Source organism: Cajanus cajan, chromosome 11 (assembly GCF_000230855.2).
Source record: "Cajanus cajan strain Asha chromosome 11, NIPB_CcT2T_4, whole genome shotgun sequence".
Lineage (NCBI taxonomy): Eukaryota > Viridiplantae > Streptophyta > Magnoliopsida > Fabales > Fabaceae > Cajanus > Cajanus cajan.
In genome coordinates this window covers 10,073,995-10,097,388 of record NC_138527.1, presented here as the reverse complement: position 1 = coordinate 10,097,388, position 23,394 = coordinate 10,073,995, and the positions used below count along the sequence as shown (strand labels likewise).

The window sequence follows — 23,394 nt, the reverse complement described above, 5'->3', positions numbered from 1 at the left end:
AATAACTATTTACATGCTTAAAATTTAAATTATACAATTGACCCAAAAATGTCTACATGATTGCTTTTATTATAAACAATATTTATCAAAGATAAGAAATAAAAGAGAGAGAAGAAAATTAACTGAAATACCTCTTGAACGAGCTCTATTAATCTTCAAATATGGAGATTTAGGTGCTTTGTGGCAACCTTTCACACTACAATAAGCCTCACAAAACTCAAGAAATACAATAGGAGAGAGAGAGAAATTTCGAGCTTTAAGGAGTGCTGGATGAAATTCTTGGGGTCCTCAAAACTGTGGCCGAGATTTCTATTTATAGGCATCAGATGTGGGCCGGAACGGACCGTTCTGGATTCGGAACGGCCCGTTCCGAATCCGAACGTTACGTATTATTTTATACCCTAGAACGGCCCGTTCTGAAATCAGAACGGCCCGTTCCGGGGTACAGATTTTAGGCCATTTGTTTGGTTTGGAACGGCCCGTTCTAGTCTAGATTGGCCCGTTCTAACCTACAATTTTTAGGCCTTTTAGAAGCCTCGGAACGGCCCGTTCCAATTCGAGAACGACCCGTTCCGGACTTGGGAACGACCCGTTCCGATTTTGGAACGGCCCGTTCCGGGCCACTAAAAATAGTTGATTTGGGCTTTTGGGCCCTCTGATGTCCTATCTTGTTGTTTGTATGCCCCCTAGACGAAATTGGGTGTCTACATGAATGATATTTTTTTATAATTATATGAATTTTACCAAAGTATATCTAGATGATGTATTAGTTTTTCCAAAATTTGTAAATCAACACATAAAACATCATAATAAATTTATAAATATTACTAAAGATAATGGTTTAGTAGTATCAGCAAAAAAGATAAAAAAATCTTTCAAACCAAGACTAGATTTTTAGGTTATGAGATTTTTCAATGTACTATAATTCCTATACAAAGATCTTTAGAATTCACTGACAAGTTTCCTAATGAGATAAAAGACAAAAACCAACTTCAAAGATTCTTAGGATGTGTTAATTACATAGTAGATTTCATTCCTAATATTAGGATTATATGTGCCCCATTATATTCAAGATTAAGAAAAAATCCAATACCTTGGAATAATGAGATAAGTCAAGTAGTAATAGAGATTAGAAAAATAGTCAAAATATTCTCGTGTTTAGGTATCCCCGATCCACAAGCCTCATTAATAGTAGAAGTCGATGCCTCAGAGTTAGGATATGGGGGAATTCTAAAAAAAACTCTCTCCTAAAGAACAAGTGATCAGATACCATTCGGGTATCTGACATCAAGCTCAACAAAAATATTCAACAGTCAAAAAGAAATTCTTTCAATAGTTTTGTGTCTTCAAAAGTTCCAAGATGACCTTTTTAGCAAAAAATATTTAATTAGAACTGACTGCAAAACTGCTCCCAATGTTCTTCAAAAAGATGTTAAAAACCTTGTTTCAAAACATATTTTTGCAAGATGGCAAACATTATTATCTTGTTTCAATTTTGAGATAGAACATATTAAGGGAGAGAAAAATGTATTACCAGATTTTTTAACGAGAGAATTTTTGCAAGAAAATGAGCAAAAGTTCAAAAGATCAATAGGGTTCTCCACTGAGAACCCCTAATCAGTCATCAAGCAATACTTCCAATAGGTCATTGGCCCCTAAAACAACTAATGGCAATACTCCTATCAGACCATTAGTTCCAAATTCTCCACAAAGGCCAACACTTTTAGCTACCATCAAAACTGAACCCTAGATTACTTCTTCCAATAAATATTCACTATTATCTTTTCTAGACCGATATCAAAGTCCCACTCCAAATTCAATACCTACACCTTCCAAACAATTACCCCATATTACACCTCCAATATCTACTCCTTCAGGCTCAAAATCTTATGAATAAGAATACATTACTAAAGATGAAAATATTGATATCTTACCAATAGAACCTAACTGAAAAAATATTATCTTTTCTAGATCGATATCAAAGTCCCACTCCAAATTCAATACCTACACCTTCCAAACAATTACCCCATATTACACCTCCAATATCTACTCCTTCAGGCTCAAAATCCTATGAAGAAGAATACATTACTAAAGATGAAAATATTGATATCTTACCAATAGAACCTAACTGGAAAAAAAATTAACTCTAACCACCTTAGCCTCCATAATATTTCTAGAAAATTATCATTACCTTCCCACTTATAAATCTAGAATTTTTTATGAATTTATCTTAATAGACACCGATTCAATAGAGTTAACTCATATCATAGATGATTAGGAAAAAATCCATTTTTCAAAAATAAAAATTCTCAGGATTATTACCCTTAATGAATGGAACCAACCTCTTCATAAAACCAATAATTTCTCAAGAACCTTTGAGCCCCAACAATATTCCTATTATGATTATATAGATGCCTAGACTAATTTTCTCTACCTTCAACAAAAAACCCATTCCTGGTTTATCTAGTTTCGTAGAGGGATTTCTTTAAAATTCACCAAATGGTTTCTCGAATGGTTTATCAAATTTGGACCTATTAGAGAAATCTTTCCTGATGAAGTTTCTGAGATATTCAATTATTTTAAACAAAAGACAACCTTTTTAACGGGGTATAAGTTTATATCCTTCATAACTTCAAAATATATTACTTGGATCATGTTGTGGGATTATATATATCGGCAGTGTTACTCTAATAATAGTTTGTTACTTTTGACAAGATCTATTAAAGTGAAATGGTGGAAGAAATTCGACATCAAAATGTTAAGTCTTAAGAGGATTGATGAATGGGTTAAAATAAGTTCATCATCCATTACTTCCAAAGAACAAAAGTGATAGCAAACTTAGGAGGAGTGATGGATGATCTTCTCCACGGATTTGCTTAGGCCGGATCTTCTTCAATGGAGACTTGATTCTTCAACTCAAGAACACTTATAAGCTAAGAACTCACGGATGAACTCAACTTTGAACTAGGAGGGAAGCATCCAAGCTCAAGCATCAATGGAGAGCACACTTCAAAGAGAAGGATTCTAAGGTGAAATCCTAAGGTTTTGAAGATGAACTCTAAGGGACTTTTGAGAGAGGAAATTCGGCCAATGGCTCACAAATTTCTATTATGATCAAAAGTGAATACAAAATGTGTTAGGAGGGAACATATAATGCACCGAAAATAGGAGGAGACACTTGGCGCCACATGATAGGTCACATGTTGGCGCCAAGATTTGAATTCAAATTCAAATTTGAATTCAAACCTTGTGTCACATGTGCATAACCGGTCATGTAGAGCTAAATGTGAATTAGGCTGAATTTAGTATGTATTTAGGGTTTCATTTCGGTGTCACACTTGTGTAGCCAAGGTGGTGCCAAAAGTGTGACCTAAATGCAACTTAAATCCATCCTAAATTTAACCTAATTTGTCCTAATTCAAATGAACTACTAAACCTCCTTAAACCCTAATCTAATGACCAAAATACAATGGTCTAATGAATACAATGAATAGGAAAAAATACAAGGAGAAGAATGAGCCCAATATTGGGTATCAAAAGCCCAAAGCCCAAGAAGCTCAAAATTAAGCCCAAGACACCTAAACCCTAATCTATGGTCAAAATACAAGACCAACATCAAAGTAAATTCCTATACTAAGAAAATACAATTAATCATGGTGTTTAATCAATCAAAGCCCAAGTGAAAAGCACCCTAGGCCCACCAAGCCCATTGGGCCCACTAAGCTCTGAAGTAGTCAAATCTTCAAGTAACCTCCTGGCCATTGCTCTAGTGGTTGGGCCTTTAGCCCATGCTCTTCCATCAAAAAGGATTTAGATGAAGAAACTAAATTTTTAGTCGAAAAAAGCAAGATTATGGCAGAATTGGTGTCAGCCACCTCTCAAGATGAGTTTGAAGAAAGATTAAAGTTAATTCAAGCAATGCAAGATCCTTCACAAAAGGAAAAAACTGGATCACCTGACTCTGTCTCCACTAATCCTAACAATATGTTTGATTAAAGATTTCAAGATTCTCAAAAGATAAGAGATAAGTTGTACCTTAAAGATAAGATGTTCTGACAAGATACGATTTCAAGATTCTCAAGAGATAAGAGATAAGTACATCAAAGATAAGATGCTCTGACAAGATAAGATGCCCAGACAAAATTATTCAATATTCTTTAGAAGATAATATTCTCTGTTCAAGATAAGATTCATTTTAGATAAAATGTGCAGAAATTTCAAAGATGCTCTTGCTACCTTCTCACTTGTAGCTCTAGAATACGTTATCTTTTGTAATAATGAATGTACTTTATTTTCTTTTCTGTCAATGCCCCTAATAAGTGAGAATTGTAAATGCTCTTATATGTAATTTTCATATGTATGTTCCTTCTTTATAAGAACTCTATGATGTTTGCAATAGGCATCGAGAGTTTTGAGATAGTAAAAGCTTTGTCTTGCTACTTTCAGAATCTGATCTTCCAAATCTTCTTGCTATATTTCTCTTTGTAAGTTTTTCATTATGAATTTATTTCTTTTCATTATGGTTATATTCTTATTTCCTTGTTTTCGTCAAAGTTGAATAATAATAATAATAATAATAATAATAAATAAATAAATAAATAAATAAAAACTTAAGTCATTACCATGGAGTAAGGCTTACAAAAATGTCCGAAAAATTTCACCAAGCCCTATGCAGGAACTAAATTTTCAAGGCAATGTCAAACTCTAAGAAGTAAGTTGGTCCCAAAGTTTAACACTATCTGAATCATTGTTATGTTTTGTCCATTCTCATTGCGTTGAGTCTATATATAGGATATCTTTGATGAGGACTACAAGATTTAATTGACATATTAATAATTAATTAGCATAATGAAGATTAATTAACATATTGAGATTCATTGACAAATTTTAAACATTTAATTTACATTAGTCCAAGCCCATAATATATGGTCCAGTAGTTTTTAGCTTTATGTCTAAGTTTGTTATGTAATAATTGCAAACTCCAACCTTGTGGTGTGATTGATGTACAAGTTTGAATTTGATATTTAATAATTTCAAACTCAAACCTAAATCTTTGCCTAGAATACTATACAAAACACCTCTTGATACAATTTCTGAATTTGCAAACAATTCTGTGAATATACAAATAAATGAAAAGGAACTTCAATTATTGTAAAAGTAATATATATAAGAAAATATAGAACAATTAATTAATATGATACAATTGGACATTAAAAATAGACTTGAAACAATATTTAGTGCTTCATGAAATTTGTTAAGAAACTTATATAAAGGGAAAAAGAAGTTTTTTTTTACAACAGAAATAAAAAAAATAAAAAAAAAGTTTTAAAACGTGGTTGTTGATAAATAATTAGGTGAGTACTTTTCAATAATATATTGAAGTTAAAATATGCTCTAAATAAATAAAATTTAAAATTATTCTGAAGATAATACTTTTATTTTGGTAAAGTCTTTTTTTTTTTTTTTGGTAAAGGAAGATAATACTTTTATATTAGTACGAACTATGTGTCTTTTATGAGAATTAAATACGTAAGTCTCCATTTAATATTAACTTTATCCCAACAAATGTCCTTCAAAGGTTTTGTGTGACTAAAAATATGTATAATTACATTGTTTTAAGAACTTTTGATTACATTAAAGCTTATTAGCTCTTTTTTCTCGATAAACATATTTTATTTTTAAAACTGACAATTAATTAAGTGCATGTTTCGATTTTGATTTCGTTGATAGTGTGTTTGGATGAGGAATTTAAATAGAATAATTCATTTGTTTAAAGAATTTCAAATTCTTTAAAGTGAAATACCTTGTTTAGATGAGGAATTTATAAAGAATTTGAAATTCAAATATTTGTAAAATTCCTTGAAATAGAAGAATTTCAAATTCTCCAAAAAAAGTAAGAATTTGAAATTATATATATATATATATATATATTCTTATTTCACTTATATATTTTATTTTATCTTTTATCTCTTCATGTTTATAATTATTAAATATTTAAAAATATTGTTAAAATTATTAAATATTAGCTAATATTAATTTTTTAATTATTAAATATTTAAAAATTAGCTAATATTTATTTTTATAAAATTTAATTTAAAAATCTCAACATATAAATATATTTTTAAAATTAATTTTATCATAGTAGAATCAAATTATCATATCCAACCTAACAATTTAAAATTTAAGAAATTTGAATTAATTTATCCAAACAAAATATTTTAAAAATAATAGAAATTAAAATTAAAGTAATTCAAATAAAAAAAATTAAAATTTCTTGATTTTGTAAAATTTCTCATCCAAACACACCATGAGCGAAATGTCAATTCACTTCTTCCCTTCCTTTCACATTTGTTGCTTTAAAATGGAAAATTTTACATTTCATAAATTTTAAATGGATTTTCAAACACATCTTAATTTGTGTTTACAGAATGTGATTTTCGCTAGCTAAATATTACTTTAGTACCAAATCAATCTATTAGTTTGGGGTCTCACAATTATATTGTCCGTTTTAAACTTAAATCCTCACTATTTTATTTTTGGTTGTCATCCAAAAGATCTCTCAATCATTAAAATTTATATGTACAAGTTATTATTTCTTCTTTTATTTTATTGATGTGAAACTTATTTACATCTCAACATTGACTTTAAGACAAACTAAAATCAAGAAAAGTAAACTCATTTTCTTATTGTGTTAAGCTTTAAGTAGGAATAAATTATTACAACTCAACTCGCTTTCCCACTTCACCAACCCATTGCATAATAATAACCAATATTTCAACATTGACATAACCCTCAATTACAACCCTTAGATTATTTGAATCATCACACTATGTTTTCAAAAATTAAATTCCTAAATTAGTCTCTAAAATATTGTTTTAACCTCACTTCAATCCTCTAAAAATTGTCACTAAATAATAAAAAAAATGTTACTAAATTAGTCTTATTAATATTTTTGTCACCTCATAATTCTCTTCATTAGAACAAATGATATTTTACATTTTTAATAAATTAACGGTAGATTTTATCCGAAAACCTTTTTAAGACTACCAACATTTTCAAAGCATGTGAGGAACACAAGTAACACAAAAACCTCTAGTTTAAAACCGACAAAATAAATCCTAGTATTACTCCATTTTAGGGTTCCTCTCTATGGATACATATATGCTTCATAAAAAAATTAGAAGCAAATGTCCGACCACTGAATGTCACTAGAATCAACTATTACCATTAGTAAGGGAATGAAGTAAAAATCCAAAAAGTTTATCCAACAAACATTTTCATTGGTATCAAAATTCCAAAACAAAAGAGTTGTACACTTGATGCAGCTAAGAAACTACTGCTAAATTTCGATAAATATTTGGGCAATTCAAACATGATTAGCCCCAACACCATTTCTAACAAATTCCACCATAATTTAAAAGCCAGGTGTAAAAAGTAAACATCAGGACACTGTTCTATGTAGCATAACCTTAGCAACACCTGGTGTAGGACTTGAAACTGATGTTAGCTAGCAAAACCACCTACCTAATGAATGGAAACATACAGCAAGCTTATCTTAAGCTATACATCCACCATGCACACATTCTGGACAAGCTTTAATAATGATGTTTATCCAGAGCTTCAGTGCTTATATTATAGCAGGGAATCGCAAGGGCTTCCTCTTCTATTTGCTTTTTTCAATTTTCTTTTGCCAAGTAGATGAGTAACTCTAGTTTCTACGTTGACATTTAAAACATGGGCCACTGACAACAAATAGCTACACGAAATACATAATGGCCAAAAGAAAACCAATCATAATCACTTTTGCATCATATATCACCTCCTACGGTTGAAAAACACAAAATCTGGGTGATCGACCCGAAGCAGCCTTAACCAACTGTCAGCAGCCTGCACAAGAGAGCTAGCTAGTTGGTGCTCACGTCCAACATTAGGAGTCCACATAGATCCTTTGAACTTGTATGAAGCAAGACCCAACACCGGTAAGGGCATTTTAGGGACACCATCCATCTCAATAGGATGTGACACTGCAGGACTCTGCACTCCTTGTGAACCTGAAAGGAGTAATGCCTCATTAAAGCCAAATGCATCTCACAATTATTAATCTCTCGAAATCATTGATATGCATATAAAATGGGCCATGTATGCTTAAATTTGCCCAATATAAAAACCCCACTGATCAATGTGGCTTATAATGAATTTTAAATGCAGAGATAGAATACATTTTACAACTTTTTTAGAAATAAATGTAACATTCATGGATTACAAATATTTTTAGGAATAAATATAATCATTCATGCAACTCAAGAACCAGAGAAAGAAAGATCACCAATTATCAGGTGCCAAGGTATTAAAATAACCATTTACTAACATGATTTTGAAGCAAGGATGGTTGAAGAACCCAAATACAATATGAATACCACGTATACCACCTATATGCATTGAGAGGAAATAAGATATTCTAAAATGATTCCACATTTACATAAAGACTACAAATAACATATCATGAACTAGTTAAGGGATTACTGTTAACAGCCTAACAATGTGACTAATCATTTTCTTCAAAATAATATCACACCGCTGTCTTTCTCAAAATTCATTAGAAAACAAATCCAAGTACAGCAGAAATGAAGTAACAACCCATCATCCTACCTCCAACGGGGGTATAAAGGGAGTGGTATGTCAAAAAGCAAGCATCAAGATCTTTCAATGTTGGACCTGTTGGTATTCTATAAATAGGATACCTACAAGCAAAGCAAAGAAAATATCAGTCCTATATAATCCTAAAAACCCAGAATCAAAGGTCAAAATTAAAGAAAAATACCATGCTACGGATAGCCAACTAGATGGTAGAATATCACAACTTCTAAGTGTCGCCAGTTGAGGAAATCCAAATGCAAGGTCCAATATCTGTCCACCCACACACCAGAAAATATAATAAAAAGGCTAAACAAGAAATGGCAAGGACAATGTTCTGGTAAAAGTGAGAAAGGTAAGAATGAGTCGATAATGAAACAGGGAGCGCACTTTATCAGCCAAAGGCTCACGGCTAAAAGGAGGATCCTTTTCAAAATACTCAAAAAGCAAGTAGCCTTGAGATTTGAAAGATTCGCCATCATCACTAGAAAAGCCATCTAGAGGAACATCAAGGTGGTCTCCTCCCAAAGATAATCTGCCCATCCAGTCACGTACCTCATCTGACAACTGGAGCAGACTTCTATGCTCCCTTGAGCATTTAAATCTTCTTTCAGGTTCACAATCACTGCTACCATCACTGCATGAATCCCTGAAATCAGTGTCACTGTCCTCACCTAGTTGCCTATCAAAAGACAACAATATTGTTACAAACAAATACGAGAACGTAGCAGTGTTGAAGCATAAACACCACTTTGCAAATTGCAAATTTAAAATAAAGAATACCTAACTGTATTATTGCTATCCGTAAATGCCTATGCAATGCAAATAGTAATAACATCATGATCTGAATTTCACATGATACAAAAGAACAAGCATTAAATAAATTCTGCCACATGCTGAATCTGAAATTCATAATCAACTCGCAACCCAAATATAAACTGACTATTGAATGCTTCCCTATTAGTTTGCATTGCATTTAGATTCACACCTTTTCAAATATACAAAGATAGTAAATACCTCAAAGACGTAAGTTTTAAGCAATCGACACAAACAACAATAAATTGATATTTAACATTTCCAGAGAAAGAAATAAATCACATCATATGCAATCATGAGAGCAGTTTCAAAGAAATTGCAAGCATAATGAAGTATTCAAATGACATCCTCGGTAAACAAATGATTACAGCAGTATACAATATAGAAGTGCAACAAAGTTGCCCAAACAAATGCACAGTTCTTATCTAGAAAAACTGTCTTTAGCATTCGATAGCACTACATGTTAAGCTCTAAAACTAGTCAATACCATAATAACTTTTCAGATAGGAAAGCAACGAAATTGCTTTACCATTACCACACACACAACCACAATACCTTGACTGTATAGATGGTTTCACAGTTGCAGAATAAATTTGAATTCCAGAAAGATAGGGGACATAATATTGAACAACACTATCATTGTCATTCAGCACGAGTGGCACTCCTGCACCATATGCACTCCACTCTTTGAAGGACTCCCAAAGGTCGTCCAGAAGAAAGTATGGCTGACTCTCCACATCACCCGACCGAAATCCTCTCGTGGTCCTCTGCAATATTCAATTCACTATCAAGATCAAAGGAAACACATAGCTCTCAACATTTTCCTTTTATTCTCTAAAAATAATAATAACCACCCTGAAGTAACACCACAAATAAGAAAGGAATAAAGCAAGAGATTATCATGCAACCCTCCAACCATCACTAGTTAATTTTTATAATTTTTTTATAAATCCATCAACACAGAAACAATTTTTTCCCCTTCCCCTTTGCTCCAAATACTTTAATCCAAACACACCCTATCCCAAAAAATAACCAAATAAGGGTACCCTACAAAAGGCTGAGAAACATTTTATGAACCTCTTCTATGTTATGGTCATTACTAAAGGGTGTGAACACGTGTTTCCTTTGTTTTTCCTTCAAACTAAAAGCAACTTTTGAAAATAGAAATCACCAAGTAGGCTTTCCCAAAACAAACAAGCATTTTCAAGAAACTCAACTCTACCAATTATGCCAAAACTTTGTTAAAATATAAGTAAAATTTAATAAACCAAATGTTTAAGGCTACACCATTAAAGCGGTTCGAGAAAACTTTCTTCTTTTACGTTTGTTTGCATAGAAAAAGCGAAAACAAAAAACAAAAGGAAACGGATTATTTTCAGTATATTTTTTTCCATAAAACTTTTTCTCTTTCTAAGTGAAACTTGCAAAAGACAAAGTTAAAACAGTGACATTTTTTATATAATTAAAAATTAAAAATAAAAACTAAAACAAACTAGAAAATGCAAATCCTTCATCAACAATAATACTCTTTAGTAAACCAAAAAAAAAAAAAAAAAAAAAAAACCTTAGATAAATACTGAGCCGGCACTGAAGGCGTGATCGCCTGCAAGAACCGCTCGAGGTTACTCAACCGGTTCAAAACCGGTTCGCAGGAAGACACAGCTTCCGGTTCGAAAAGCCCAGTCCGGTTCTCGGGAACCGAATTTTGTGGGTCGCTGCGAACATTTAGCGCGGACCGGTTAAGGTGAACCGGATTGCAGAAGCGGTTCTCTCGGCGTCCACGAGCAAAGGTAGTACCCAACATTCCTAGAATCGAAACGAAGGGAATTACGGTTTTGAACGGAATCTGATAAACCCTGAACGTGGTCAAGGAATTGATTGGAGCAATGAGGATTGTGGGGTTTGGGTTTTTCGATGGTGCAATCAGAGAGGAAAGGGAATGAATGGATCTGGGTTGAGGGTAAGGGTCAAATTGTAATTTTGACGAATCAATCTATGGAGGAAAGGGAATGAGGGAGATTATGATTCATGAATGATGAACAAAGAACACACCAATTTTATTTTATTTTTTTTTATTTTGAGATTTTAGTAACAAAATTCTTGTTCTTAAATAGTAGTGAAGGTTAGAAAGTGTAATTCATGATTTTGTATAAAATAATTAATGAGCAGAAATTTATGTTATTAATTTTCAATGATAATTAATGATTAATTTTTCTCTTAATGTTAATTCATAAATGAAAGGGGTAAAATTAAATGTTTTAACGTTTCTTTCAAGTTTGAAGAGTTTGCGCCAGAAAAAAAGGGGGGAAAACATGTCCAAATAATAACGTTTGAATACTTTTTTATTTTTATTTTTTTTCTTTTTATACATAACGTCCCACTTTCAACCGTATTCGCAAACCATTTCAAAAAATAAAAATTTCACGGTTAGTTTCACCTAATATTTTTAAAATTTGATCGGAACCGATTTATATACTAATTTAAAATTTAATAATTTAATCGTCGAATTGGAATTAAATTTATATTACTTAGAGAAATTGAAATATTCTGTATATGTAATACTTGTATACAGATAGTATAATTATTTAGAAAGAATATAAGAAATTTTTGTGTTACATTCAAGTGGTATAATGATCTACTAAAAAGTGAAAATTAAAGGGGGTGTATTGGATTAGGATTTTAAAAGACTTTTTTAGTTAAAAAAAATCCTGCGGATTTTAAAAGACTTTGCAGGATTTTCATGACTTTTAAGATTTTGCAGGATTCTATAAGACTTAAAATCAGGATTTTAATGGATTCTGCAAGACTTTTAAATCAGGATTTTAATGGATTATGTGGGATTTTGTGGATTTTGTAGAATTTTTGTGGAGTTTTGACATTTGATAAGATTTTAAAAAAAAATTCATACATTCAAATTTAAAAAGAGTCAAAGACAAAAATAATATAAAAAAAATAATGTCTAGATAAATAATAATAATAATAATAATAATTGTCCATAATATCCTATCCTCTTTTTATAACATCTACTATCAATTGTAACAATTCATCGGAATCCTTTTTATTCCAAGCTTCATATTTTTTTCTCTTTTCCTTTTCCTTTATTATTTCCTTGTAAATCTCCCATTTGAATTACTAAAACAATATATGTTGAAAACTAGTTATATAAATAATTATGGATAAGAGACAAAATCAATAAAATTATATTATTATCTTTAGAAGCACACCAATCATACAAGATCAAATATATCTTGGCTATCCCAATAGATCAAATACCTCAGCCATTAAAAAAAAAACATGCAAAAACAGAAATATAGAAACATAAGATAATTTTTTATATAAAAAAAATCAGTATATTTGATACTGGGAAAATATTTAGATATATAATTTTTTTATATAAACAAAAGTATTTAGATATAGAGAATATATATATATATATATATATATATATATATATATAATTTTAGTTATATATTATATGATAATTTTTAACGATATTTATAAATGTAAATTATTCTAACAAATATTTTAACAATATTTCCTTTTTTTTTTAAAAATAAGCTAATGAAGGCATAAATCCTAAACCCTAAAAAATTAGATACTACAATGTCTTATGTTAATTTTCTTTTTTTAAAATATAAAAAAAATCCTAATTTTACAATATAAAAATAAAAAGAAAAATTCATAGTAAAAAAAATAAAATAATTGTTGAGTCATAAAATGAGGAAGGATAAGAGTAACAAATTAAGGGAAGGAGAGAGATCGCAATTTTTATGCTGAGAGGGTTCTTCTCCTAATTAAGATCCATTTTCATCTCATTCTACTCACGGAAACCCTAACAAATTCATCTTATATATATATATATTGTAGAGATTATGATATCAATTTCATCTTTCACCTTTTTCTTTTCTTGACGTGTGTTATAAAAAAAATTATCACTTGAAAGTTAAATTTTCAATCGTTTTTTTGTGTTATATAAAGGAACAAATTCAACTACATAGAATAAAATAAAGCAAGTCAATTAAAGAGAACTAACAGAAAAATATAACAAGTCAATGACACTATCATTTACATATCAGAGTTTCACAAAATAGGGGAATGAGATGAGAACAGTACTACAATATTATATATGAACAATGAATAATAGTGTAGTATTATTAGTAGAGAAAAAAATGGAGAAGACAGGAGCATAGAAAAAAAATATGAAAAATTCACTTGAAAATTCTTGAAACACTTGAAAAGTCACTTCAAACAATCCTTCAAAATCCGATGGGTTTGGATGTGATTGTTTTATGAATCTGGTATTTATAGATAACACTAGAAAGTCCTTCAAAATCCCTCTCATACAACAATCCTTTAAAATATTTATATTTTTGAATACCAATGGATTGTTTTTAAGTTGTAAAAAATCTCAAATGAATACCAGTGAATTTTAATGGACTCTTTAAAAAATCTTGAAAATCCAGATTGAATACCACTGGATTGTTTTTAAGTGACATAAAATCTTAATTGAATACCAATGGACTTTTTACTCAAAAAAAGTCTTTTAAAATCCTACGAAATCCTAAACCAATACACCCCCCTAAAAGTGGTTACATATATTTTTTTTATAATAGGTATAAATAAAATAATTATTATTATTATTATCAAAATAAAAATAATATTAAATAAATATAATAATATAATATCAGAATAAATATAATATAACTAAATATTAAAATAAAATATTGTTTATAGATTCTTAACATTTTATTATATATAAATTTTAAATTATATATAATATAATATTTTTATTTTTATTTTAATAAAATATAACAATGTTCACTAATAAAAAGTTTATATTTAGAATAAAAACTATCAAATTAATATAATATAATTTATAAAAATCAAGATATTAAAAGTTATAAATTAACATAAGTTATTAAATTATATTTATGAGAGAAATATTAAAAATTAGTTATTCTAATTTATAATTTTTTATTAAATATTATTTTAATTAAAAATATTTTAAATTAAATTTTAAAAATTTAAAAATTATTTTTTTAATTGGACTAGTTTAAATTGGTTTATTTTATAGATTTCTATTAGTTTTTGACCGATTCTATCGATTTTTGACCAATTCATTACAAGATGGTTCTCTAAACGAACCAAACTAGTTTTGAATCGATTATATTAGTCTTTGACTAGTTCACTATAAAATGATTTCCTTGACAAACCAAACCAATTTTGGATCAATTTTTAGTCCGACCAGCCAATTCAATATGATTTTCACAACTATGTTTCACTAATGTAAGTTAATTTAGAGTATATCTAATGGAAAATTTATGATATATTTTACCAATAAGCAATTGTGTTTATTAATAACTCGCAATAGAGTGTGATAACATGAGTTGTTTAGAAATATCTATTATGTCATATCATCACTAAGCATGTGTTTGCTTCGAATTTTGGACGTGAAAATTCATTACAGGAAGCAAAAGATTCAAGCTTCCACGTAAATTTGATTGTAAACGTGGAGAGAGAAAGAAATCTTACGTTCATAAATCAAAACCAAACACACGCTAAGTAACTCATATCTAATTTTGTTCCAAATGAAAAAAATTCTAAAAAACTTCAAAAAATTCATAATTTAATATTTTAAAATTTTGACTTGATTATGTAACAGATATTTAGTGGTCCTCATTAGATCCAAAATATTATTTTTTTTTTAAATCAACTACTTATTGAAGGAATTGAAAAAAATAAATAACTTTCATTACTACTTAGGATTACTCAAATGGAAGAGTTGCTTCAAACAACTAAAATGGTTCAACAAGCATCTCCCATTGAAAATGTTTTAAGCAACATTGCCTATAAATTAAAAGAAATTATGTTTTTAGGCTTACATTTATTACTAGTATTTAATTATTGAATAATTATCTTTTAGAAAACAGTTATAACTACATAATAAGATATGTGCATAAAACAAAATCGTAATTGGTCAATATAAATTTTCGTGTATTTCTTTTTATCAGGTAATTTCTCTTTCTTTAATATTTAATATTTTTATATACATTAAAATAATCGTGTAAAGCTTTTTATTAATTATTTTATACATGTTAAAATATACTTTTAATTAAAATATATGATAAAATAATTTTAATTCATTGTCCTTCATTTACTTGATAAAAATTTGTAAAATATAATTAAATTTAAAATAATTTATTAAAATAATAAATAAATACAATTATAAAATAAATTATATGGGTATATTTATATATATAATATATAAATTAACACACACATTTATGTTTATGTATATACAAATAAAAGTATTAAATTTTGTAATAATTATATTTTATTTAATTATAAAATTTTAGTTAAAATATATCAATTTTAAAATGCAAGTTTAATAGACATATTTTAACATTATATTTATTAAATATGATAAATAATACTTTATCAAAAATTACACAATTTATTTAGATATTTATTATATTACTTTATTAATAACTTCCTTTAAATAATACCTTATTACTTTTACATCGTCTTAAATATATATAATTAATATTATCTATAAAAATATTACATTAACCACATTATTAAAAATATCTTAATATTTTTATTAATTTTTATTATACTTATATATATATATTACTTTTATTAACTCCAAAACTATTTTTAAATATATAATTAAGTTTAACAAAATTCATAAGAATTTTTTAAATAATAATTAAATATGTAACTTAATAAATAAATTGGTAAAAGTGTAACATTTGTATTTGTTTAGGGAGGAAAGTGTTTACTTTAACACAAGAAGGGAGGGTTACATCTTTGAGAGGATATTAGTATAAAAGATATTTTGGTAATAACTTTTTTTTTTGTAACAGAAGTTAACAAACCTTAATAGAAAATTTAAAAACGGGTAAAGCATGATATGTGATACCTCTACCAAGGGGATTTGTGAACATTTGTTTAATCAATGTGAGATCCTATTCTTTTTTTCTCTCTCCCGCTGAACCCTACTCACTCCTCCCTTCACATTCCTTTCACTCTCAACTCTCACTCTTTCACTATTACTCTCTTGGTTCCCTTCTGATTTTCTCAAATCATTCATTGTGGTGAACATGTGGTGGAAGGTGTTGATCATAGAGTAGGCGGAGCTAGCTGAACCGGAGTCATCTTGTCTTCTTCTCCAATTCTTCTCTTCTCGCTGTCCCGAAGCTCGGATTCTTTGTACCGAGGTAAGGGAAGTTAGTTTTTGCTGCGTTTTTGGCTGAAAATGGGTCTAGGAACTCATTTGATTGCTGATGATTGATGGTTTTTGGCTGAGATTGCTGAAGATGGGGCTTTCGGGTTTTTTGTGGTTTGTGTGGAAATTTTGGGAATCTCATTGTTTCTGATTGCATGTGTAAAAAGATGATGTTTTTGAGCTATTGGTTGAAAATGTGGGCTTTTGGATGGATTGCATGTTGGTTTCTGGTTGTTTTGTAGGGTTGGGTGAAATTTTCGAACTTGGTGAAGCTGCTGCTGAGCTTCGCGCTGGGAGCTGTTCTTCGCGTCGGGCGCGTGACCACCAGGGGACCCTATTTGGGCAAGCCCGCTGGGCGCAATGATGTGTGCGCCGGGCGAGCTTGAGAATGGGAGTCTCTGGCTGGCCCTCGCCGGGTGTGACTTGGACTCCGCTGGGCGCGATACCAGCTGTGACATGTTTTGGGTTTTTGGTTCTGCGCTGAGCGCGACCCTTGTTGCGCTGGGCGTGGAGACTCCTTGGGTGTCTCTGCCATGGGAGCGCCAGGCGCAATTGGAATTGCGCTGGGCACGAGACCGTGGGAGGTCTCTGCCTTCCCCGCGCTGGGCGCGGGTTTGGGCACGCCAGGCGCATGAGACTCTTTGGAGTCTCTGCCTGAGCATGCGCTGGACGCAATTTGTATTGCATCAGGCGCGTGAGAGCCTTGGGCTCTCTGGCAAGTTCACGCCGGGCACGAGCATTTTTGCGCCAGGAGCGATGGCCCCTGGTGCTCTCTGGTTGAGCCGCGCTGGGCGCGACCATGAGTACGCCGGGCGCGTAAGATGATGTTGACTTATATGATGATAGTTGTTGAAGTATATGCTAAAATTGATGATAGATGTTGCTTTTATGCTGAACTAAGCTGAAAGTGATGAATATGCCGTGCTGACTGGATGATAATGCTGAATGATGACGTTAAGCTAAAATAGATGCATATTTCCGTGCTGAGATGGGCTGTTATTGATGATTTTTAAATGTTGAATTATAATATCGCTGTACTATAGACTATTGAGTTGAGTTGTGGGTAGTAAGCTGTGCTGAATACTACTTAGCTGTGCTGTATGCTAATTTATTGTGTTGTGTTATGCTATGAGTTGTGTTAGTTGGGCTGTTAAGCTGTGCTGTGTGATGTTTTGCCACTAAGTGGTGTTGTTATAGCCGCTAAGTCGATGTTATTATTGTCGCTAAGTGGTGTTGTTATAGCCACTAGAGTGGTGCTGTTATTGCTGTTATGCAGTGCTGATATTGCCGCTTTGCGGTGCTGATATTGTCGAATGTTGTGGTGTAGTATAAGCTGATTGATGTGCTGATAGCTGTAGTTGTTTACCATTCATATTGTTATATATATGTATGTTGATTTCTTTTGACTAGCTTACCCAAGTGTATCTCTCCTTTCTTAGGAATAACCTTGATGTTGGTTATTCCTAGGTGTTTAGTCTTCCACCAAGAGCTTTCCACCAAAGAGAATAGCAATCTTCTAGGCTTCCACAAACACTTCAAAATGCTACCCTTGTACTTGGCTTTCCACACCTTCAAAGAGGCACTCAACGGCATTTTAACCACTATAAATAAAAAATAAAATAAAATTAAAAAAAAAATTTAAAAAAAACTATTTACCGAAATAAATAATTTTGGACACGTAGGAGAGAGAAGAGTGTGAAAACGTCAAAGTGGTTGACGTTTTTCTTACACTGTGCATGCAGGATCCGTGCTGGAAAATGTAAGTGGGGAAGGCGTCGCACTGGGTGACGTTTTTTAACTGTTCATCCTTTTTCAAATGCACAGTTTCAGTGGCTCAGGGAATCAGAATAAAACGCACTGTTCATGGCAGAAATTAAGTGTAATAATTTATGTTTATGTGATTTTAATTATATAATATTGATGTAGTAGTATAAGATTATTTTGTTTAGGATTTAATTGATTATTCGTTATTTAGGGGTAAACGGTATTTATTATTTAAATTCTATGTACGTATTTGTTGATTGTGTATATTTTCATAATGTCTCGTAAAAGAGTTAATTCGGGACCCATTGATGATTCTTTATTGACTATGCAATCAATTCACGTGTCTGAGCACGTATGGAATGGTGAGGCTGATAGAGTTCTTCGTATTAGAAGAGCTACCAAAAGTGGTCATCGAGATGGGTCAATTCTCGAAGAATTAAGACCATATCTTGCACGAGCAGGGATGCTTGGAGTGGTTGAAATCTCATACTTTCCTATTGATCACCAGTTAATTTCAGCATTAGTTGAGAGATGGAGGCCAGAGACACACACTTTTCATATGACATTTGGAGAGTGTACAATTACATTGGAAGATGTTTCATTTTTGTTAGGTCTAAAGGTACATGGAGACCCAATTACTGGTTGTTCGACATATAATTGGGTCCCACTTGTTCAAGATTTGTTTGGAATAACACCACCAGCAAATGCAATTAAAGGTAGAAGGCTGAAGATGAGCTGGGTTGATGAACATTTTTTTGATATTTCGATGCATGTGCATAGCATTGAACAAATGGAACAATACACCCGAGCTTATATTTTGCGGTTGCTTGGAGGTATGCTTTTCTGTGACAAGTCTTCAACTTTAGTCCTGATGAGATATTTGGTAATGTTAATTGATTTAGACCAATGTGGGAAACTTAGTTGGGGATCAGCCTTACTTGCTCATTTATATAGAGAACTGTGTGTTGCCACTAATTATGACAATAAAGAAATTAGCGGGGCATGCATTTTACTACAATTGTGGGCATGGTATCGGATGCCGTATTTTGCACCCTTCACGGCACCACGAAATATTTTTGGTGTTCCTTTAGGTGCAAGGTAATATTTTAATTTAAATTGCGTTATTAAATATTAGATTTAACATGAGACAAATAATTTTAATTAACTTGTTAATTTTTGATATTTTTAGGTGGAATAGTGCCTTGCAGGTGACACAAAGAAGTGTTGTTCAGATTCGCGATGCGTTAGATAAGATGAAAGATAAAGATGTACATTAAGAGTTGTTATTCATTACAAATTAAAAGTGGATATCTTCAAATTAGTATTCATTCATTTATGACTTTTTGTGTTTTTTGTTTGCAGTTTGTTTGGCAGCCATACCTTCCATATTTTCATTCTCTACCACCATATTGTGTAGAGAACACAAATATTTGGAGGGCGATAGTACCATTAATTGACTTTCATATTATTGAGTATCACCATGCTGACCGTGTGATGCGCCAGTTTGGCATGGTACAACACATTCCTCGTCCTCCACGTCAACCAGATAATTTGCATGATCTAACTCTACGCGGCAAAGATGACATTGATTGGCGAGTTCAGCATGTTGTCTTTCTACACGAGTGGGAAACAAGGTTAGATCGTGTTTGGACACAAGAAGCTTGTACTACTACACGTTTAAGTAGTAATTCAGAGTACATGGTGTGGTATAAAAGACACACCAGACGTTGGATTGGGCCTATTACTGCAAAACACGGTTATGTGGTAAGTAACATATAACAATAAACATTTTATAATTATTTGTTTCGGTTATTTATATTTGTGTTTATATTAAGTTGAACATGTACAAATAACAATATTTTGATTTACAGGAGGACACTATAGAGGAAATGTATCATAAGGCTAAAATACAACCTAAAAGCAGTTTTTCAATGCAAGAATTGACTGATAATCTTGCTAACTGTTTAGAGGTATACGGTGAATTCCACCGACTTCAGTATCCCTCTACAGGTGCTCCACCACCATCACAAGAGGAGGTCGAACCAATTGTTGTGGAAGATATTGGTGCAGGGCGACAAGAGGGTCGTGGCCTTGGACGTCGACGCAGGCGTGTAGATCACCAGCCTGTAGATATATCTGTGCCATCACATGACCCCCCTGCAGGTAGTTATTATGCTTATCCAATGACACCATCAGGGGGTTATAGTCAGTATGTTTATACTTCAGGTGATACTACTGGAGAAAGTCCAACTTCTGCTACTTATGTTTCATCTCCATTTGATACACATTACCACCTTCATCTGGTACCTATGTTCCTTCTCAATCAACACAGACTCCAGATCCTTATACGAGCAACATGATGACCCCGTCAACACCTTATTATCCATTTAGATATGGCGGGGATGATATGCATGGTACTTCTTTTGGAGGATCTTCTGTTCGACAAGGTACTTCTATTGGACAGTCTGGTTTTTGGACAGTCTGGATTTGGACAACCTACTTCTGTTGGACAGTCTGTTTTTGAACAACCAGGTTTTGGACAATCTACTTCTTTTGGACAGTCTGGTTTTCAACAACAAGGTTTTGGACAACCGACGCCTGTTACAGAAGAGGTAGAAGAGGAGGACCCTGTAAGAAGGAACCCAGATTGGGGTGCTAAGCATCGTGGTCGTCAATGTATTTTGTCACCTCATGATCCGACAGATCCACGATGGAGGCATAGGAGATGATTAATTTGTTTATCATATATTTTTGTTATTTTAGGACTTTGAATTATGTAATGAATTATAATTTTTAATCCATGTTTAGTCATTATTGTGTTTAATAATCATGCACCAATGATTTAAAATAATTCATACTTAATTAGAAAAAAAAATTACTTAAAATATCACACATAACTGAATATTACATTATGAAAACTCCATATAGACATTAATGATTTAGGTCATCAATGATATTTGATGCTAGTTGCGGACAATTTGTTCTATTATGACCTTCAACCCTACAATGTCCACAACGTTGTGTTCGTTGTGACTCTGTCCAATCCATTTCATTTCTTATACGCGTTGATTTCGGACGGCGTTTACCACGCAACATACTTTGGTCAGGGACAATGTGAGGTCCGTTGGTAGGACGAATGTTGTCATCATTGCCAAGCGGGTACCATTGGCCAGAATATGCCTCTTTGATATATGCATTTGAATAGGCAGCATCAACATAGGTCAACGGATCTATGCGAACATAAGCACATGCGGCAATGGCATGTGAACATGGATATCTGTAAGCTTGAAAAGCTCCACACTCACATTTTCATTCATTAAGAAGTACTGTCCAAGTATGACCACCTCTTTGTGTAACTGAATTAAAATCTTCTTCCACTACGAATCTGGTGGCCTCATAGTCATATCTTCGAACAAAATGAGATGTTGCCTCCTCTTGGTTGTTCCGCATAGCATCCATTAACTTTGTACAATATCGTTGACCAACAGCAAGCTCTGCATTTGCTTGACCTAACCTTTGCACAAAATACTCAACTAACCTACCATATGTACACTTTACAAGAGCTGTTATTGGTAGGTTACGGGCACCCTTTAAGATCTTGTTGACAGCCTCAGACAAGTTTGTAGTCATGTGGTCGTATCTGCGACCTTGGTCATCATGGGCGAGACTCCATTTTTCTAACGAAATCCCATCAATCCATCGACGAATTTCTGGGCTTATCTCATGAAATTGTTCAAGCCTCCTAGTAAAGTTATGTTTGCAAGTTGTGTAGCCTGTCCAAATATTAACATTAGGGTTTAGCATAACATATTATGTACTATAAAAATATAGAATGTAAAAAGGAAATAATATTTTACCCATGTGAATCAGCTCTTGTTTGAGTTTGACATTTTTGAACCGGTGGTTGAAATTGCTTGCAATGTGACGAATACAATACACATGATACCCATACGGTGGTTGCCAACCATTATTTTCATTTGCCACAGCTGATTTGATGCTTTGGTGTCGATCTGATATTAAACAAATGTCTTGCTTTGTAGTTATGTAACGACGAATGTTTGACAAGAACCATGACCAATCACTTAATGTTTCACCTTCGACTATAGAAAAAGCAATTGGTAAAACGCGAGCATTACCATCTTGTGTTGTAGCGATTAATAGAGTTCCGCGATATTTTCCATATAAAAATGTTCCATCAATTTGTATGATGGGTTTTGTGTAGTTGAATGCATCACAAGCAGGTTTGAATGTCCAAAACACACGGCGAAACTTGCGAAAACGTGCGTCGACGACATTATTTGAAACATAATATGTTGTCTCAAGTCTATAAGCAGAACCAGGACAACATTCTAGCATTCTATCCAACCACCTTGGCAAAAGGTCGTATGAATCTTCCCAATCACCAAAAACTCTTGAAATGGCTTTTTGTTTTGCTTTCCAGGCCTTTCTGTAGGAAACCTTATAATTAAATTGTCCACTTATTCTTTCTTGAATTAAGGATGTTGACACGGAAGCATCTTCCCTAACCATTCCTGAAATGAAATGTTAACAACAATACTAACATTATTATGAACAATACCTTTATTTAAATTTTTTTGAAAAGTATGTATAAATAAACTTACCTAATATGCAAGAGCAAATGAATTCTGAGTCCAATTTGTTGTGATCTTGAGACAATATTGCATTAATACATGTGTGTCGACCACCCCATTTCTTTATGACCCACTTGTTATTGTACTTTGTGGACATACTAGCCCTTAGTTTCCAAGGGCAACCTTCATTACTATTAGGGCATCGTACAGACAAAACCTTCAATCCAGACTCAAGAACTACAAATGTCTGATGAGCATTCATAGAGTAGTGTTTAACAGCCATTTGGACATCAGCTTTTGTATGAAAACGTAGCCCAACATACAACTTATCTCCAACACGCCAAGAATTGGGAACATCTA

The 23,394-nt window shown here is 32.1% G+C and overlaps 2 protein-coding genes across 3 annotated transcripts; one reads left to right on the top strand and one right to left on the bottom strand.

The window, feature by feature from the left end:
* Window positions 1-7,254: 7,254 nt before the first annotated feature.
* On the bottom strand, window positions 7,255-11,543 carry LOC109791045 (uncharacterized). Of its 2 annotated transcripts, none has more exons than XM_029269782.2 (6): window positions 11,015-11,543; window positions 10,006-10,217; window positions 9,025-9,271; window positions 8,822-8,907; window positions 8,650-8,741; window positions 7,255-8,051 (listed from the first exon to the last, which is right to left on the bottom strand). In XM_029269782.2, the coding sequence occupies exons 1-6, from the start codon at window positions 11,252-11,254 to the stop codon at window positions 7,816-7,818; spliced, it is 1,113 nt and encodes a 370-aa protein (XP_029125615.1). In that variant the 5' UTR covers window positions 11,255-11,543; the 3' UTR covers window positions 7,255-7,815. The 2 variants fall into 2 exon arrangements, with proteins under 2 accessions (XP_029125615.1, XP_020205885.1); XM_020350296.3 differs by having other exon boundaries at window positions 7,256-8,051; window positions 9,025-9,316; window positions 11,015-11,540.
* A 7,173-nt stretch (window positions 11,544-18,716) lies between these two features.
* On the top strand, window positions 18,717-20,802 carry LOC145953356 (serine/threonine-protein phosphatase 7 long form homolog). Its single transcript, XM_083067297.1, has 4 exons — window positions 18,717-19,540; window positions 19,632-19,710; window positions 19,805-20,206; window positions 20,314-20,802. Exons 1-4 carry the CDS (start codon window positions 18,717-18,719, stop codon window positions 20,800-20,802), a joined length of 1,794 nt encoding a protein of 597 aa, XP_082923423.1.
* Window positions 20,803-23,394: the final 2,592 nt, after the last annotated feature.

What these genes read in the sequence shown, in the direction of transcription:
- LOC145953356 (XM_083067297.1), top strand. Translation starts at nt 18,717, where the DNA reads ATGTCTCGTAAAAGAGTTAATTCGGGACCCATTGATGATTCTTTATTG. An exon ending in GGTGTTCCTTTAGGTGCAAG is followed by an intron (nt 19,541 to 19,631) that starts GTAATATTTTAA and finishes TGATATTTTTAG; the next exon opens with GTGGAATAGTGCCTTGCAGG. An exon ending in ATAAGATGAAAGATAAAGAT is followed by an intron (nt 19,711 to 19,804) that starts GTACATTAAGAG and finishes TTTTGTTTGCAG; the next exon opens with TTTGTTTGGCAGCCATACCT.
- LOC109791045 (XM_020350296.3), bottom strand. Translation starts at nt 11,254, where the DNA reads ATGTTGGGTACTACCTTTGCTCGTGGACGCCGAGAGAACCGCTTCTGC. An exon ending in AAACCATCTATACAGTCAAG is followed by an intron (nt 9,317 to 10,005) that starts GTATTGTGGTTG and finishes GTCTTTTGATAG; the next exon opens with GCAACTAGGTGAGGACAGTG. An exon ending in CCTTTATACCCCCGTTGGAG is followed by an intron (nt 8,052 to 8,649) that starts GTAGGATGATGG and finishes TACTCCTTTCAG; the next exon opens with GTTCACAAGGAGTGCAGAGT.